General features: G+C 37.0%; 1 protein-coding gene across 1 annotated transcript; it reads left to right on the forward strand.

The window, feature by feature from the left end:
* The first annotated feature begins 807 nt into the window (after nt 1-807).
* LOC146487767 (general transcription and DNA repair factor IIH helicase subunit XPD-like) lies at nt 808-16426 on the forward strand. The gene is made up of 27 exons (XM_085126869.1): nt 808-937; nt 1007-1106; nt 2030-2107; nt 2606-2668; nt 2988-3101; nt 3580-3696; nt 3807-3860; nt 4142-4204; nt 4610-4733; nt 5292-5388; nt 5585-5887; nt 6434-6552; nt 7419-7488; nt 9477-9546; nt 9816-9917; nt 10375-10438; nt 10681-10772; nt 10980-11009; nt 11414-11506; nt 11627-11699; nt 12180-12250; nt 12732-12815; nt 13703-13762; nt 13917-13964; nt 14617-14667; nt 14980-15024; nt 15456-16426. The coding sequence occupies exons 1-27, from the start codon at nt 933-935 to the stop codon at nt 15543-15545; spliced, it is 2280 nt and encodes a 759-aa protein (XP_084982995.1). The 5' UTR covers nt 808-932; the 3' UTR covers nt 15546-16426.
* Nucleotides 16427-16666: the final 240 nt, after the last annotated feature.

The raw sequence follows: 16666 nt of genomic DNA on the forward strand, positions 1-16666 counted from the left end.
ATATGCCATATTGCAAAAATAATTGTCCGTCATTACTCCATCGTGTTTACATTGCACGAAGTCCACATGCCATTCGAAGCTTTTACGAGAAGCTCTCTGAAGCTTCCGATTCATTGACATCACTTTCGTCCACCTTCATCATGTTTTTAATCCTTGCTCGAAGATAGATCATCTGCCGAGCGAGATTCTTGTCTTGTAATTGCATTTCTTGAAGCTCTCTTCGAAGCCAGACAATTGCGTTCTGTAAATCTACTTCACGCTCGGCCATAGTTGCTCCTTCGCGTTTTATCACTGGAATCTTGTTTGTCTTGCTGCCACCAACCAAATCCTTACTCGTAAATTGTCTTGTCTCTGGTTCGTGATTAAAATTCACTCGCCGTTGTTGTTCTAATTTGAAGTCATCTGTCTCATTTGCTCTGGTCATGATGAAACTCAAGATCTTCGCTAATGAATGAGGCAGTCTTTTCTATTCCTCTCTAATCTGAACACGCCGTTCGAAACTTCTTGTGACTCATGAATGATGACTCAATGATCGCGCCCTCTGGAATCCACCATTGTTATCCGGTAAGCCTCTCATTTCCTGTGAAAAGTCACGAACTTTTGTGGCTAGGTGATTTATATTTTTCGGCATGTTTTGATTTTGGGCATAAGTTATGTAAATTTCGAAACCTCAAACAATGGCTTTTGTAGTTTTCCACCAATCATGTTATCCGAGTTTGAGTGTTCGAAAGTGAAATGAAGAAAAAAGCAACGGGAAAAATAAAAATAATTATTTATCGATTTTTCCCCTCTGCCCGGATTGTTTGGAAAGCGGTTAATTCAAAGAGCATGCGCATGACGAAGCAAAACCCAATATGGCGGACCGACTGGCAGACGGCGAAGATTTTTGTAGTGAACTTTGAGATAGTTTGGTTGGCCAGCTCAAGACCAGAATGAAGTAAAATACGTTTGGTGTGTCATTTCCATTTCTAATTAAGTTATTTAGTTCTGTTTTTCTCCATCACAGGCTGAATATCGACGGTCTTCTTGTGTATTTTCCGTACGACTACATTTATCCTGAGCAATACTCCTACATGCTGGAGCTCAAACGAACTCTAGATGCAAAGGTATGGCGTTACAGACAACGATATATTCGTTACAATATTTCTGTTAAATAATTTTATTTTTTCAAGATCTGCAATTTCTTACTATAGAAGATACAAAATGACTAAAGGACTGATGTCTTACTAGCTAAATTGGTTACTACAAAATAGTAACTGGTTAAATCCCAACGATATCAATCAATGAAAATCAATAATCGATGAAAGTCAATATAATCAATAATAATCAATAATAATCAATTGATTGGTATTGGAAATCAATAGAAATCGAAGCCCAAAAGTTGAGTGAGTTTCGATTTTCATTGATTATGATCGATTTGCATTGATTAGTATTGATTATCATTGATTATTCAAATCTCGGTTTCCTTTTCAAAAAAACGCATCACATGAATTGACAAATGATTTCAATAAGTTTATTTGTTCAAATATATATCATAACTAAACGTATCCTTTAATTTTAGCATCATATTATTATTTATTAATTATTTAAAACGAGTGATGGTCTCAAAACAAAAACATTTAAATTTATTCCCTTTTCCAATATTTTTTCCTCCAACTCAAGTGTGGTGCAATCGGATTACCACAGGGTGCAAAATTCCGTCATATATGTATATATGACGCGTGACGTGCATACGTCGTTAGATCAATCAAGTCAGGTTTTACTCAGATACCGTTGTATAGCCAATTATTGATTATCTATAAAAATCAATAAAAATCAACAAAATTAAGACGTGTCGGTGAGTGAGTTTCGATTTCTATTGATTGGTTGAACCAATCAATGTCAATCAATTAATTATTATTGATTATTATTGATTATATTGATTGCACTCAATGATTGATTTTCATTGATTGATATCGTCAGGGTTAAATACGTATGCATGTCAAACTGTGTGATTTGTAATTTGGTATTGTGCCATTGTTGTTCTTAGGGTCATTGTCTCCTGGAGATGCCATCTGGAACTGGCAAAACCATATCACTGCTGTCTTTGATAGTTGCATACATTTTGGTAATAAATTTATAAGTAGTCATTTTACAAAAAAAAAAATGAATTTAACGTTTTAAGGTATAGAATTTTGCCTGATAATGGCTGCAACAATTCTTCCCTTGATAGTTAAAACAGCTCAACAGAAGCGTGAGTGATTTCTTTTGTTTTGTAACCTCTTTGAACCAATTAGAAAAAAAAAATGCAACAAAACATTGGCTCATCTGTTATTTGTGTTGTTCAAGTTTGTTATGAACAGTTGTTCTACAAGACTTTTGGGTTCAAGAGTGTCAAACTACATTTCCTAGCTAATTTTGTCTGTGTAGCAGGTATAATCAGGGAAGGAGAGAGAGAAGGAGATTGCCTCTAAACCAATCAAAACTGCGGAACTGTATTAGCCAATGAGTTAGTTTTTAATAATACATGTTAGAAGTAGTAATTAGATGCTGGAAACTGTAATTAATATTAGGGTGAAAAGGAAAAGCAACTGAAATAAATTTGCTGTTAATTTTCCTTAATCAGACTAAACCTCTGGAGCTGTCCAAACTTATTTACTGCTCACGCACTGTTCCTGAATTAGAAAAGGTAAAGTAGTCTTGTTATTCATACTCCTGTATGACTCATTACAGATGTCTGTTGGTTATGAATAAGCTTTGAGTCTGTCATGCTCTGGTGTTCCATCTGCAGGAATCAGGAGGATATTATTTTACTGTTTGTTACTACACTGCATAATAATATTATAATCCTTTCATGTTGTATAAAGGAGAAATAATCACTGGTTACCCAGCTGCTAGAGAGTCGCTTTATCTAGGAAATATTGAAGCGATTCTGCTAGCAGGGTAATCATTGGCTTGATGAGCCATGGAACTCAGAAACAGGTAAAACTTGTTTTTTTTATATACAGGTTCTGGAAGAACTAAAGGTACTTTTAGAGTATTACGAGAAGGAAACTGGACAGAAACCCAAGCTTCTTGGCTTGGGGCTCAGCTCAAGAAAGAATCTTTGTATTCATCCTGAGGTATATGTTATTCATGTTGTTTTAATTTACATTATTTTGAACCCAGGCAACTTTCCTTCCTAAGTTACTAAAAGCTAGACATATTTTCTCAGTTATTCTGGTTTCTTATTTTGGACCTAGGTTGATGACTTTAACTCTTGAACCATCGTTGGGGGGCAGGGATGGTGCAGTGAGAGCACTCACCTCCCACTTATTTGGCCCGGATTCGATTCCCAGACTCAGCATCATGTGTGGGTTGAGTTTGTTGTTGGTTCTTGTTCTTGCTCCGAGAGGGTTTTCTCCGGGTTCTCCGGTTTTCCCCTCTCCTCAAAAACCAACACTTCTAAATTCCAATTAGATTTGGAAAGTGCCCCCAATTCGTGCTCTGTGCTAAAGACATTGACACTTAAATAAAGTGATTTATTTTTATTTTTTATTTTATTTTATCAGTCAACACAAATTTTGAACTTGTAGTGGATTGTTTATTTTATTTTCACAGGTGAGTGCAGCGAGAGAAGGAAAGAAAGTGGATGGGAAGTGTTTGAGTTTGACGGCATCCTATGTACGTTTGCAACATAAAGAAGATCCTTCTGTTCCTGTTTGTGCACTGTATGAGGTATAACCTATTTATTAATCTATTTTACAGCAGGTTTCTTTCATTTAAACATTTCTTGCATTTGCTGAATTTTAGCATTTTATGATTTTTGGTGTTGATTCATGTTACAGGCTTTTGATGCTCATGGTAAGGAGGAGAAGCTTGCCCCTGGAGTATATAACTTGGTAAGGATTATGCTCTTCAAATTTGTAGGACAAGCTTTTCAAAATGGTGTGTTCCATTCAGAAACTGCCCGTACTGTATGGGCTACTCAGATCTGAAATTGAATGGAAATTAGCATCCCAAGTTTCAGTTCCCTTGAGATAAGAAGCGTTCAGGATAAATTTTGAAGTTCTGTTTAGCCTCCCCTCTCCTGTTTTGGAACAAAACAGTTGTTACACACATCCCCTCAAGTTGTAATGAATGTATTATTCAACCTTTCTTCATTTTTTCTTTTGATTTGAAGGATGATCTCAGAGCAGTTGGTAGCAGCAAGGGCTGGTGTCCATATTTCATTGCAAGACATGCAGTAAGCACTTGTTTTTTTTTTTACAGCCTTGTCCATGGCATATTATTCCGACCTGTGAAATGATATGATATTGAGGGCCAGGCGTTCATATCTCAAACTCCCGAAAATATTTTGGCCCTTTAAAGCTATTTTACATACACAAAATTCATTACCAAAAATTCATTTTTTGGCAGTCTTGAAAACAAAAACATTTTAAGTTTTCCAAGAGTAAGAAACATATCGAGTTAGTTTGGAAGAAAAACAACTGTCAATCTGTAGAAAAGGGATGAGAAAAATATCTTTCTTGCCTGAAGCTCTTCGGGAGCTTTGAGAAATGCATGCCAGGACACGAAAGAGGTCAAGGGAACTATTTGAAATCTAGGCTGGCATCCATAATATTGATGTTTTCTTTAAAACTTATCCTAGATTTATCATGCAAACGTGGTTGTGTACAGCTATCATTATCTGTTGGATCCTAAAATAGCTGACCTTGTTTCCAAAGAACTGGAGAAGACTTCTGTTGTTGTGTTTGACGAGGCTCACAATATTGGTGAGAGTTCTTTTTACACTGTTTTATGCAACTGGGGATTGAAGGGAGATTACTGACAGTACATCAAGCGTGTTAACAGTTAATTGTGATTTCAAAAACCTGTGAACACTAGCTGAAGGATAATTGCAGTCTGTTTATTTTGTCGCATCTTTACCGGTTATTGTTAATAGCCGGTTATTATTAATAGCCAGCTCCCACATATTATGGCTGGTGAATACAGTGAAGATTATTGGTCACTAAAAAAAGTTTGAAATCTAGCAACAAACAACACACATGGTTTAGGCTTTATTTTATGGCCAACTATGTTTCTTGTAAAACATGTATCCAGCATCTTCAAAACTTAAGGACAGCCCTACTGTGTTAGCATCCAGTTTTGAAACAACAGAGTCTCAGGACGTTTTCAAACTTTTAAGGGCACAAATCTGACCAAATTTTAAGAGTCTGGAATATTACAAACTTTTGAACCTGTGCTTTTGATATTCAATTACTTGTTTGATAAGTTTTACAGACATTACATTCTTATATATTATTACTACAATAGCTTTCTTCGTTCTACAGATAATGTATGCATTGATTCCATGAGTGTGACCATATCAAGAAGAACTCTGGACAGAAGTCATGCCAATATTGAGTCACTGGCTAGGACCATAAAGAAGTAAGAGTGTTGTCCCCATCTTTTTGGTCCATGAAAATAATACTTGCAGGTTTAAAATGATTTTGATTCACTGAAACAATTTCTTACTCCAGGCCTCCACTGTAATAAATCTCTAAACCCTTAGAAACCTTGGAACCACATTTCATTATGCCAGCTTTGTTTAATTTACCAAATTTTTTGTCTTTATATATTTAAGTATCAAAGACAGAGATGCTGGTAAACTGAGAGAAGAGTACAACACACTTGTTCAAGGATTACGAGAAGCAAGTGCCGCACGAGAAACTGACATGGTGTTGTCCAATCCAGTGCTACCAGATGAGATCCTAGAGGAGGCAGTTCCTGGGAATATCCGACAAGCTGAACATTTTGTGAACTTTATGAGGCGATTTATTGAGTATCTAAAAACACGATTAAGAGTACAGCACGTGGTACAAGAAAGCCCACCGTCTTTTTTGCAGCATATCTATCAACAAGTCTGCATTGAACGAAAACCTCTTAGGTAAATTTTATTTTGGTGTGCAAAATATAAATCTGTATTTTTAATTAGTTTTTATTATCTTTTTGTGTCATTTCTCTTTGTGTTTTACATAATGGAAATTCACAACAAAAGCATGCTATTATTTTTATTCTCAGGGCATGAGTGGGTGGAATTCTGTAAATCATGCAATCTGATTGATTCCAGCAGCAGGCAGAACTTTTTTGTAGCATGATTTGTTCCAAGACCTGGGTCTTGTTTTCTTGTGGAAAAATAAATAGGTTTTTCACTGACCTATGTTGGTTTGTTTTGGGAAAAACTGTGCCCTCTGTCTTGGTTTCAGTTCTTGGCTTGTGGCCTTGGGCCTTACTCAAGACCTCAGGTACACTTTTTTCCATATTTGCAGACCTCTCAGCCAGTGAATAACATATTTATTTACTCTTATTCCCTGGGCAGGTGGTGTCCAATTAGATATAACAACAAGCTTAACAACGTATCCACAGTACCTTTGTATCAAGCATGCTAATGGTTGTACCTGATAACTTAATTGAAATCTTTATCTGTTTTCAGATTCTGTGCTGAGCGATTGAGTTCTCTGCTGTACACTCTAGAACTCCCAAATATGCAAGATTATGGTCCTCTAACATTGATTGCAAACTTTGCTACTCTTGTGAGCACATACAGCAAAGGTAGAAATCCCAGTGTGAAAACATTAAAACAACTTACAGTATTTAATGTACAAGTTCATCTGGTGAGCATTTACATAACAAACTGCCATAGTTAGCTTAGTTTGATGTACCTTGATGGTTTATAACATTAACTACAGTACTGGGGTAATGTGCATGTACTTTGTACATCTAAAACCCTTTCATTAGGAGATGTCCACAGGCTATTGCTGGAATAACAATAGGCTATTGTTGAAACATTACTTTGGATATCTTAACTTAGGAAGGGTAGGAGAATCCAGCAAGAAACCACACCAAAGAGGAGCTGATTCTTGACTAATGTTCAGTTTGAACACACAACAGAGGAAATCAGTAATGCTTAACATGAGCTAGCCTTATTTTTAAGGGAGTTGTATTGCCCTCCTCGCTTCTGGGGAAGAGGGTAATATGACTTCCCTAAAAGCAACTACATGCATGGGAGGCTAAACTTGAGCTGCTTTAGTTTTAAGTGAAAACCAATAGGCTAATTCTTTGTGTTTAAGCCTTTTGCTAAAAAAATTAATGTAGTACAATGGAACTCCCCCCTCCCCCCCCCCCCTTACGACCAACTGATGTCAATATGACCACTATTTTGTGACCCGAACAAATAATTGAAGGTCCAGTCATTTCCTAAGTTTTACAACCTCGTTAATCCGACCACCCCATTATTACGACCACATTTTCATGGTCTGGAGGTGGTTGTATTAACAGCCCTGGTTCCATTGTACTAAGTTTCTAACATGATAACAGCCTCTGTGTTCCAAAAATAGAGCTTCTTTGGAGCAATTTCAGTTCAAAGTAAAGAAGTCACCTATGATCTGAATTGGTGCTTTTAATTCCTTATCATACAGGCTTTACACTTATTATTGAACCTTTTGACGACAGAACACCCACCATACCCAACCCCATTCTTCACTTCAGGTAAGAGACATTTGGCATTCAAGATTTCCAGAAATTTATTTCATTAATGTGAGATATTTGGCACAATAAATATTATAATTTTAATAAATAAAGGGGTGCCTGGAAAAAAGCCCTTTATAAATGACTTCTGATAAACATGACAATAACAATAACAATAACAATAACAATAACAATAACAATAACAATAACAATAATAATAATAAATGAATAATTATATAAATATTATAAGAAGCACTAAATAACAGAGAAAACATAACAGAGAAAAGGGTTACAACTGGTCTTGATACTTAATGGTGCAGAAATCTGCGAACCGCTTTGTCTTGGGGACAAAGCACACCAGAACGTGTTTGCTTTATCAGAAGCAGTATGGCCTGTCAATTGACATGCGAGGAATTAATGTCTTGAGAACGGGAGACGACAGGCAGTCACGCTTGATAAAATTTGTGCAAGCTTCCTCCCTTCTCTGGGAAAGGGCAGTGATGCCAGATTGAATTAGGGCATCGTCATAGTGACAGTTTGGTAGAATGATGCATAGGGCCCTCTTTTGTACAGATTCTAAGTACTTTGGCAGGGCTGCCCAAACAGGGCAGTCATATCCTAGTACAGATCGTACAATGCTACAGTACACTTGCACTAGCTGCATGATAGTGAGGCCACTCTTCTTAAGCGTGTGCAGTGCATACAAACGCTTGTCAGCCTTTTTGACTATATGCTCTATGTGTACTGCCAGATTCTCCTTCCAAATTTTCTTGTTTTTGCTTATGAAATAAAAGGAGAATTTGACCTTATTCTGCGCATTCCTTCAAATGAAGGACTTGGTGCACAACTGGTACATGGTGCATTTTACATCCCTTTTTGTTGTTTAGCTCAGATTCACCATATTTTTTGCACATGATGTTTTATCAGCTGCTCTGCACTTCATTTTGTGATAAAAACGAAAATCTTGTCCACAACCATTGGTTTTATTGTAAATGCAAATTTACGTAAAGCGATGGATAAAACACTGTGGCAACGATTCCTGAAGGAATAATTTTTTTTATTGAAGGCCACATGCATGCATGCATACAAAACTCTGGTGAATCTGAGCTAAAACAACAAAACGTGATCTGAAATACACGTACCATAGGTTGGTCATGCGCTGGCCTGTCAAATTTTTATACAACTTACATCATTTCCAGCAACAAGTGCCAAGTTGCTGAAAAACACCTTAAAATAATTACAGTAGAACCCCGGTAACTCGAACTCTGAAGGGAATCGAAAAACTGTTCGAGTTAGCAGGGTTTCGAGTTATCGGCAGGCTCGATTACCAGCCGCTGTTCGGGAAAATGAGCCCGCACTCATCCCCCCGGGAAGGATCACAGACCGGACCCGGGAGACGGCGGAAATCGAGCCTAAGTTATCGGGGTCTATTAAAATGTTCAATTTTCCAGGTTAATAATTAATAGTTCATTGATTTTCAGCACTTTGGTATACAATACAGTGCAAATTAAACTAATACATTTTGCAACAATTGTAACAATTATGCATTCTTACAACAATGCAATACTGTGAATGTAACTTAGTTTATTTAATACACTCAAGTTATGTTCCCTTTTGCGTCGTACAGTCTTTATTCTAGTGTTAGAATTCGATCACACGATAAGAAAAACTAATGGGATATCTCAATGGGCATCTGTGGCGAGTTATAAGAACCAGAAATTTGAGTTATCGGGGTAAATTTTGATCAAGGAAACGAAATTTAGTTCGAGATAGCGGGGTTTAGAGTTATCCGAGTTCGAGTTAACCGAGTAAAAATGACTGAAAAGTTGGGTCAAATTCAAGGGAATTGAGACTCAGTTCAAGTTAGCGGGGGAGTTCGAGTTATCCGAGTTCGAGTTACCGGGGTTCTACTGTATAATAATAACAATAATAATTTTAATGATTACATTAAGGGTGCCAAGACACTATTTACAAATACTGAACAATAATATTCTTGTTTTCTTCTTTAGCTGTATGGATGCTTCCATTGCTGTAAAACCTGTGTTCGACAGGTTTCAGTCAGTTGTCATCACATCAGGGGTATGTTTCCCTAATTTAATTTGTTAAATATTCATTGAAGGGAATGCACTGTGCTAATGTGTTAACGATTAATGAAAGGTAATTGCCTCAGTGACCCTATCATTAGCAAAACATTTGAGCTTTGTGAATTGTTCAGTTACAAATATGTAATGGAAGAATTTACGACTGTTTTCAGGCACACAGTGTTAGTTTTCAATCAGTAATTCCTGGATGCAAAATGATAACTGATGGTTGTTGATTTCCCTGTTTTGTTCATTTGCTTTCCCCAGACTTTGTCCCCAATAGACATGTATCCCAAGATTCTTGACTTCAGACCAGTAACCATGGCAACATTTACAATGACCCTCGCCAGGATTTGCCTTTGTCCCATGGTAGGTGAATGTGAATACGTTTCATGAATGAATTTGTAATAACAGGTGATTTTGGTAAACATTTTAGGATAAAATCAGCGATAGATGAACTTGATGTTTTGACGATTCCATGGATGTCGTCATTATCAAATGTACATGTGCAGGGTTTAAGTGTGATCTATATACAGTATTAATATATATTTATTTGAATGAGTTCTTAATGTTTTTTCTCATTCTCACAGCTCATTACTTGGTACATATAACACATTGAAACTCTGCATATTTACATTTAATAATGACAACATAGTGTCTTTTAAATATCATGTTCTTCTATCGTTAATCTTATTTATGAATAAATTATTATTATCCGTGATAATTTGTCTAGATCATTGGTAAAGTTACATTTTCTGATTGGTTGGAGATTTGGATGTCAGGGTAAATTAGTAGTTTTATTTGTAGTTTTCATCTTTGTTTACAGATTGTTGGTAGAGGAAATGACCAAGTTGCCATAACAACCAAGTTTGAAACAAGAGATGATATGTGTGAGTTAAATAGTGGTTTACTATGTACAGATGATTTGTTTGGGAGTGTAAAATTTTTGTTATTTCTATATTTTTTTTCCAGCTTTTCAAAAGATAAAGGCTTTGTATCATTCTGATTTACCTGTACCATCAATTTTCTTCATTTTTTTTCCATCTGTAAATGTTGTATATGGCAAAATAAATATTGTATTGTATTGTAATTGGCAGCACCTATGACGTTTGCATAAACTTTTTTCCTTCAGCTGTAATCCGTAACTATGGCAACCTTTTGGCAGAGATGTCAGCAGCGGTGCCTGATGGGATAGTTTGTTTCTTCACTAGTTACCAGTACATGGTGAGTGCAGCCTAAACTAGGAAGTGTTGATTGGAGATATTACTATCCTGGCCATTTGGCTCTTTTTGAAAGTTTTTTTTTCCCACGAAACTTTGCCTTAACAGAATCGGCTTCTTTGCTGTATGTCACCCATTGATCATCAATGTTGTTATAGCTGAAATATTGCTGCTATTGTTTTTAACCACCCAGTGCTTATTTCTTTTGCAGGAAGCGGTTGTGTCCATTTGGCATGACCAGGTAACTCAGCTCATAAACATAGTTGTTATTTACTGATTTATTTCATGGACCGAGATCAACCTTTAACTATCTTTCCCCTTGTATTCCATAAAATAGTTTTGCTTGTCTGTGATTGGTTAACATGCATCACATGACTCAATATACTCTGAATAAAACTGGGACTCGTCCAGTGACCTCCCTGAGTGAAATCCCCCATTTTTTTTAAGAGTTGATTCCCTTTAATTCCATGAAAGACATTTACTGAAAATTTCAAGATATCAACATACTTGTCAATAGCGGTTTCACGAAATGATTAAAATTCAAAAGGAAAAGACAGGAAACAGAACAAGTTTTCGACTTTTTAAAACGGTAGAATGCAGTGGAGAACAGCTTTATTTATTTTTCTTTTTTCTTTTTATTGCCAGGGTATTATAAGCAACATTCAAAGGAACAAGCTGCTTTTCATTGAAACTCAAGACGCAGCAGAAACCAGTTTAGCTCTTCATAATTACCAAAAGGTGCGTGACAGTAATTTATCGCTTTATTTGCCACTATTTAGTAGTTACACGAAGGTGAGTGCATGAATTGCATCAAGAGAGTGAGAGATATATTCAGTTTTCTCACTGTCTTTCCTCCAGGCTTGTGAAAATGGACGAGGTGCCATATTACTGTCAGTAGCCAGAGGAAAAGTTTCAGAAGGAATCGATTTTGGTAATTTTAATCAGTTTGTGAAAAGTGTATATACTTTGTTGTCAGTCAGTCAGTGAGTTAATCATGTTACAAGGTGTGTTAACAATGCATTTGGTCTGTAATAATTTATTATTACGTTGATGATTACTCTGGCCAATCACAACAGAGGTGAACAGCATAATCAACCAATCAGAATTAGAAGTAAATACATGTGACCAGCGCCAAGCCCGGGAAAACAGGTGCGAGCAAGTCACAATTGGTTTTGGTTTTGCTTCTCATTGGTTAAAAAAGTGGCGCGAATTTCGCTGACCAATCCCAGAGCAAAGGAAAGCAAAACCAAAGCAATTCCCAAATTACTTTCGACACTCAGTTGAAAAGCGTTCTTAAGATATTTTTAAAACTAAATATTGATAAAAAACGAAAGCAAATGCGAACTACTTTTAACATTCAGTGCCACTCAATTGAAACCTCGCCAATCTGACTCCAGTTTTTCTTTTGCAGATCACCATTATGGCAGAGCAGTTATAATGTTCGGGATTCCTTATGTTTATACACAAAGTAGAATTTTAAAGGTAAGAGCTAACGGGTAATCTGAATTACATTCTTATTTACTTCAATGTGAATGCACTGAGAAAGTATAAAGGCGTTGTTACACTGGACAATTTTTCGTGCAACTTGTCTCGCAATTTTGTTGCGACACAAGTTACACGAATCGTTGCCTTGTGTAACATGCCCTGAAACGGCCTCGCAATTTTTTTGATGCCGCAATCGTTGCGAGAAGTAGAAGTCGGTTCTACTTAGTGCAACGGTGACTGCGACAAAAACGTTACGAGACATGTTCGTTTCAGGGCATGTTACAAAAGGCAACGATCCGTGCAACTTGTGTCACAACGGCGCAACGAGATTGCGAGACAAGTTGCGAGAAAAATTGCCAAGTGTAACAGCGCCTAAAGGCTTGGTACCATAAAACAATAAACACGGTGTTGTAATTGACCTCATCAGTGTTTGTGGTGGTTTTACGTTTTATTGAGTTTGCATGAAATATTCTTTCAGGCCAGACTTGAGTACCTCAGAGATCAGTTCAACATCAGAGAAAACGATTTCCTCACTTTTGACGCCATGAGACATGCAGCTCAGGTAAAGATAAAAAAAAAAAAACAATTTTCAATATATATATCTTAAAGTGTTTTATTTCCCCGTGGAGATACTGTCAAATACTGGATGCACTGCATATGCGCCTTTGTTACTGGTACAATTGTTGTATTACATGTAATATTTTGAAAATTAAAGGGCTTCGTTCTGGGAATTTGTACGTTTTTAGGTCAAAATTGTGCTGGACTTATAACTACAATACCAAGTAGAAGGTGTCAAGTAGTTTTTAATAAGGGAGCAAACGAGAATCAGTTTACAGCGATTTCTCCACGTCAAAAGGGAAGCTTGAAAAATTTTGCCCAGTTATTTTTCAAGTAGTAATTCATTTCCATCCTGGCTATCAGTAACCAAAAACACTTACTTCCGGTTTCAGATAACTAGTTAAGTATTTTTAAACAAAATTGAACCAGTATGGTTTCCAATGTCTTTTTCCCGCTTTTTGGAGTACTAGCAAAACTTGCTGATAAACAGGGTCGGGTTGTTCGAAAGCCCATTAACGCTAATCTACGATAAAAAGTTAATCGAGGTTTTCATCTCGCTCTTTAAAAGTGATTTTAAAGCATAATTTCAAGCTAAAGGTAAAGAAAAGTCTAAGCTAAAAGTGAGGGCCAAAAATCTTTTGAAAGAATCTTTACCGATTAGTAATTAAACGATCAAAGTTCGCATTAATCCAGGATTAGCTTAATCGGGCTTTGAACCCAGGGCTTTCGGCCCAGGCCTTGTTTGTTCAAAGAGCGGATAAGTTGCTATCCAGTGGGTAAAATGTCCTCCAACCAATACATTTTATCCGCTGGATAAAGTTATCCGCTCTTTGAACAGCTGAGGCCAGTTGTTCTTAGCCCCTTTAACACTGAACCTTGATTTGATTTCAGTGTGTTGGTCGAGCCATCCGAGGAAAAACGGATTACGGGATCATGGTGTTTGCTGACAAGGTATAAACATGACAAAACAACAAACCAGCTTTGCTCAAGACAATTCGTTGAACAGTTTGTTCATGTCAGTTGAACCCACCACGGTATTAAAACATTTGTTATTGAAGGAACTGGGAAAATCAAATGAATGAAGTCAAAATTATTTTCTTTGCAGAGATTTTTTAAAGCTGACAAAAGAGGCAAGCTACCCAAATGGATACAGGTAAGTGACTTGTCTGAAGCTTATTCAGAGTAGCAAGCATTTTTGGCGGTTCTTCTTTGCGCCCATAACGGTTTTTCGCTGCGCGAAAATTGGAACGACTGCCCTTGTTTCAACTTTCGCAAAGCCAAGAGCCAAAAATGCTGTAAACGCAAAGAAATTGCCATGTAGACTTCTTTTAGAGTAAGTTTTTCTTAGCCCACGAAACCAAGTGTAACATTCAATTCTATTCAATTCAATCTTTATTTGCACACTGTTAAAAAATTCATTAAACTTCATTCAAACTACATTCATCTTGTCAACCAAAAACAGGCAAACGAAGACAAAAGATTTTGCAGACATGAAGAACAGACATTTCTTTACTCTCTGAAATTGCTGCGTACAGTGTTGCAAAAGTAAAACGTTTTTCCCGTTGAAACGTTGTGCGTTCAACCCCCCCCCCCCCCCACCCCGGGGAATATGCGAGCACATGGTTCCATTTTACTTACTTTTCGAAAGCCCAACAAATAGCATGTTTACAGTACAAACATGTAACCTCGCCCTGGGAATGAGGTTGACAAACATTATGTCACGAACACGGGAACAAATCGAGTTTTCGACAGGATACTCAAGGGACATTTTCGTCAGGTGCTGAAACAAATATTGTTTGTTGCAGGAATACTTGAAGGAAGGCGTATGCAACCTCTCCATTGACGAGGCAGTCCAGGTAGGAACTGATTCTCCAATATTGTTGAAATGCAAGAACTTGCTCACTCTAGACCTGGACCTACGAATGGATGGAAATATTATCTCGTCATGTAGAACAAAGCAGCATAAATGTGGACGAGTTTTAAGCCCCTGGAATGCCTAGCGATGCTCAGCATTTGTAATGAGTTGGACTTAAACTTGTTAGGACCAAAGATCCTCTTGGTATTGCAAAATAAGTGGTTGGATTGTGATTCCTACGGGAATTCTTTACTTTGAGGCAATTAGCTATCATTCAGTTTGTTCTTGGTTTTTTTTATTTTTTATTTCTTAGATCAGTAAGAGATTCCTGAGGCAAATGGCTCAACCTTTTGACAAGGTAACGTCCATAAAAGCGCGAAACGAGTACAAATATGTACAACAGGAAAATAACTCCGAAAAACATCTTGCTAACTTAAAAAATAAGTATAGGCAAGAAGAGAAAACAACAACATATAAACATAATATTTCGGTTCTTATGCCAAGACCATTATCAAACGTAAAAAGAAAACAATGCGCTGAAGTTATAAAAAATGCTAACTTGTTTTCTCTTCTTGTCAATACTTAACAAGATGTTTTTCGGAGTTTTTTTCCTGTTGTACTTCTTGCATTTGTCGGCGGGTAAAGGAGTGCAAATGTTCTCTGATCAGATCTTTCTCTGATCTACTCTGATCAGGTTGAAAGGAAAAGGTTGATGCATGTTTTGAACACTATCTGACAATTTGTTCAGCAAAGCTTGCTTGAAGTTCTCTTCCAACCTTTTGTTTTCAGGAGGATCAGCTTGGCTTGTCACTTCTTACTGTAGAGCAAGTGGAGTCCGAAGAATTTCAGAAAAGGATTTTACAGGCAGCGGTCTCTTGATTGTGCAGCAATGCACCCACACCCAGCCACAGTTCAAGAAAACCTTCGGCATCCTGCATAATGTTGATGTAACATGTCTGTGACGAAGATTTGTTTAATTGTAGTTAGCGCTTACACAAGACAGGTCATGCGTGCTCAGAAGTAAATAACTGAAAATCAAGTGGAGACAGTTTGTTTCATTCAACTTGCAATGAAAGAAGTCGGGCCACGATGCGATTGATTGGTGTCTAACTGTCATGATGACGATAAACTCGAAATCTTCAGCTTCGTGTCGTGTAGTAGAATCAGTTTATGAACAGCCGCAGTAGGCTCCAATTTTGTGTTGTGTAAGTTTAGTTGAAACTATCAGATCGACGATCCCGTCTTTAAATCCCGTTCAAGCCTAAGGTGTTTTTGGAATCTCTCATAAGCGGTAACCGACGACCTTTTCTAATCTCGAGGACGGTCACCAATTTGAGTTTCAAAGTTGGTACAGTTGCTTTTTTAACAAATACTTTTATTTGTTAGTTTGTTTACTTTCAGAGAAAATATATAATAAGGTATAGTATTAAAGCACGGCCTGATAGATGGAGAGCTATAGAATACGTTAACAGCACGACCGGTCTAATACTGCATGGTAGAGGATTTATTTTAGTGCGAATTGCTCGCAAAACACGCAAAATCATTTGTCTCCCAGGTTTTTTTGGGAAGGCCTGATACTCGGGTTAGAGCTTTGTGAGTAGTCGTCTTTGTAAGAGTCAGTAATAATGGCCACTTTTTTTGTAAGATAGTCATACGTTTTGTTACCACGAAGTAGGGAGCTCTCACGTATAAGTGTAAATAAAATGTCTTCAATCTGTATAAATTAATAAACACTAAAACATGATCAAACTACAAAAAAACACTTGCTTCTTAGAAAGGAAAGTCTTGTAGTGCTCCGACAGCCAGTACCTGTCAGCTTTCTCCGACTGAAAGGCGAGAGATTTTTATCCTGGGGGTGCCAGAATTTTAGAAGACGACACGACTATATCCGAAGATTTCCGAAGACGTTCCGAATAATTCTGAAGTTCTCAAGAAAATGATAATGGTCCATTCGAACCTTCAAAAACCAGAGATTTCGGGGAAAGTATCGTCATTTACTC

Source organism: Pavona decussata, unplaced genomic scaffold, assembly GCF_977016875.1.
Source record: "Pavona decussata unplaced genomic scaffold, jaPavDecu1.1 SCAFFOLD_13, whole genome shotgun sequence".
Classification (NCBI taxonomy): Eukaryota; Metazoa; Cnidaria; class Anthozoa; order Scleractinia; family Agariciidae; genus Pavona; species Pavona decussata.

Coding starts and splice junctions, on each gene's coding strand:
- LOC146487767 (XM_085126869.1), top strand. Junction 3,102..3,579: donor ATCTTTGTATTCATCCTGAG/GTATATGTTATT, acceptor TTATTTTCACAG/GTGAGTGCAGCGAGAGAAGG. Junction 14,668..14,979: donor CCATTGACGAGGCAGTCCAG/GTAGGAACTGAT, acceptor TTTATTTCTTAG/ATCAGTAAGAGATTCCTGAG.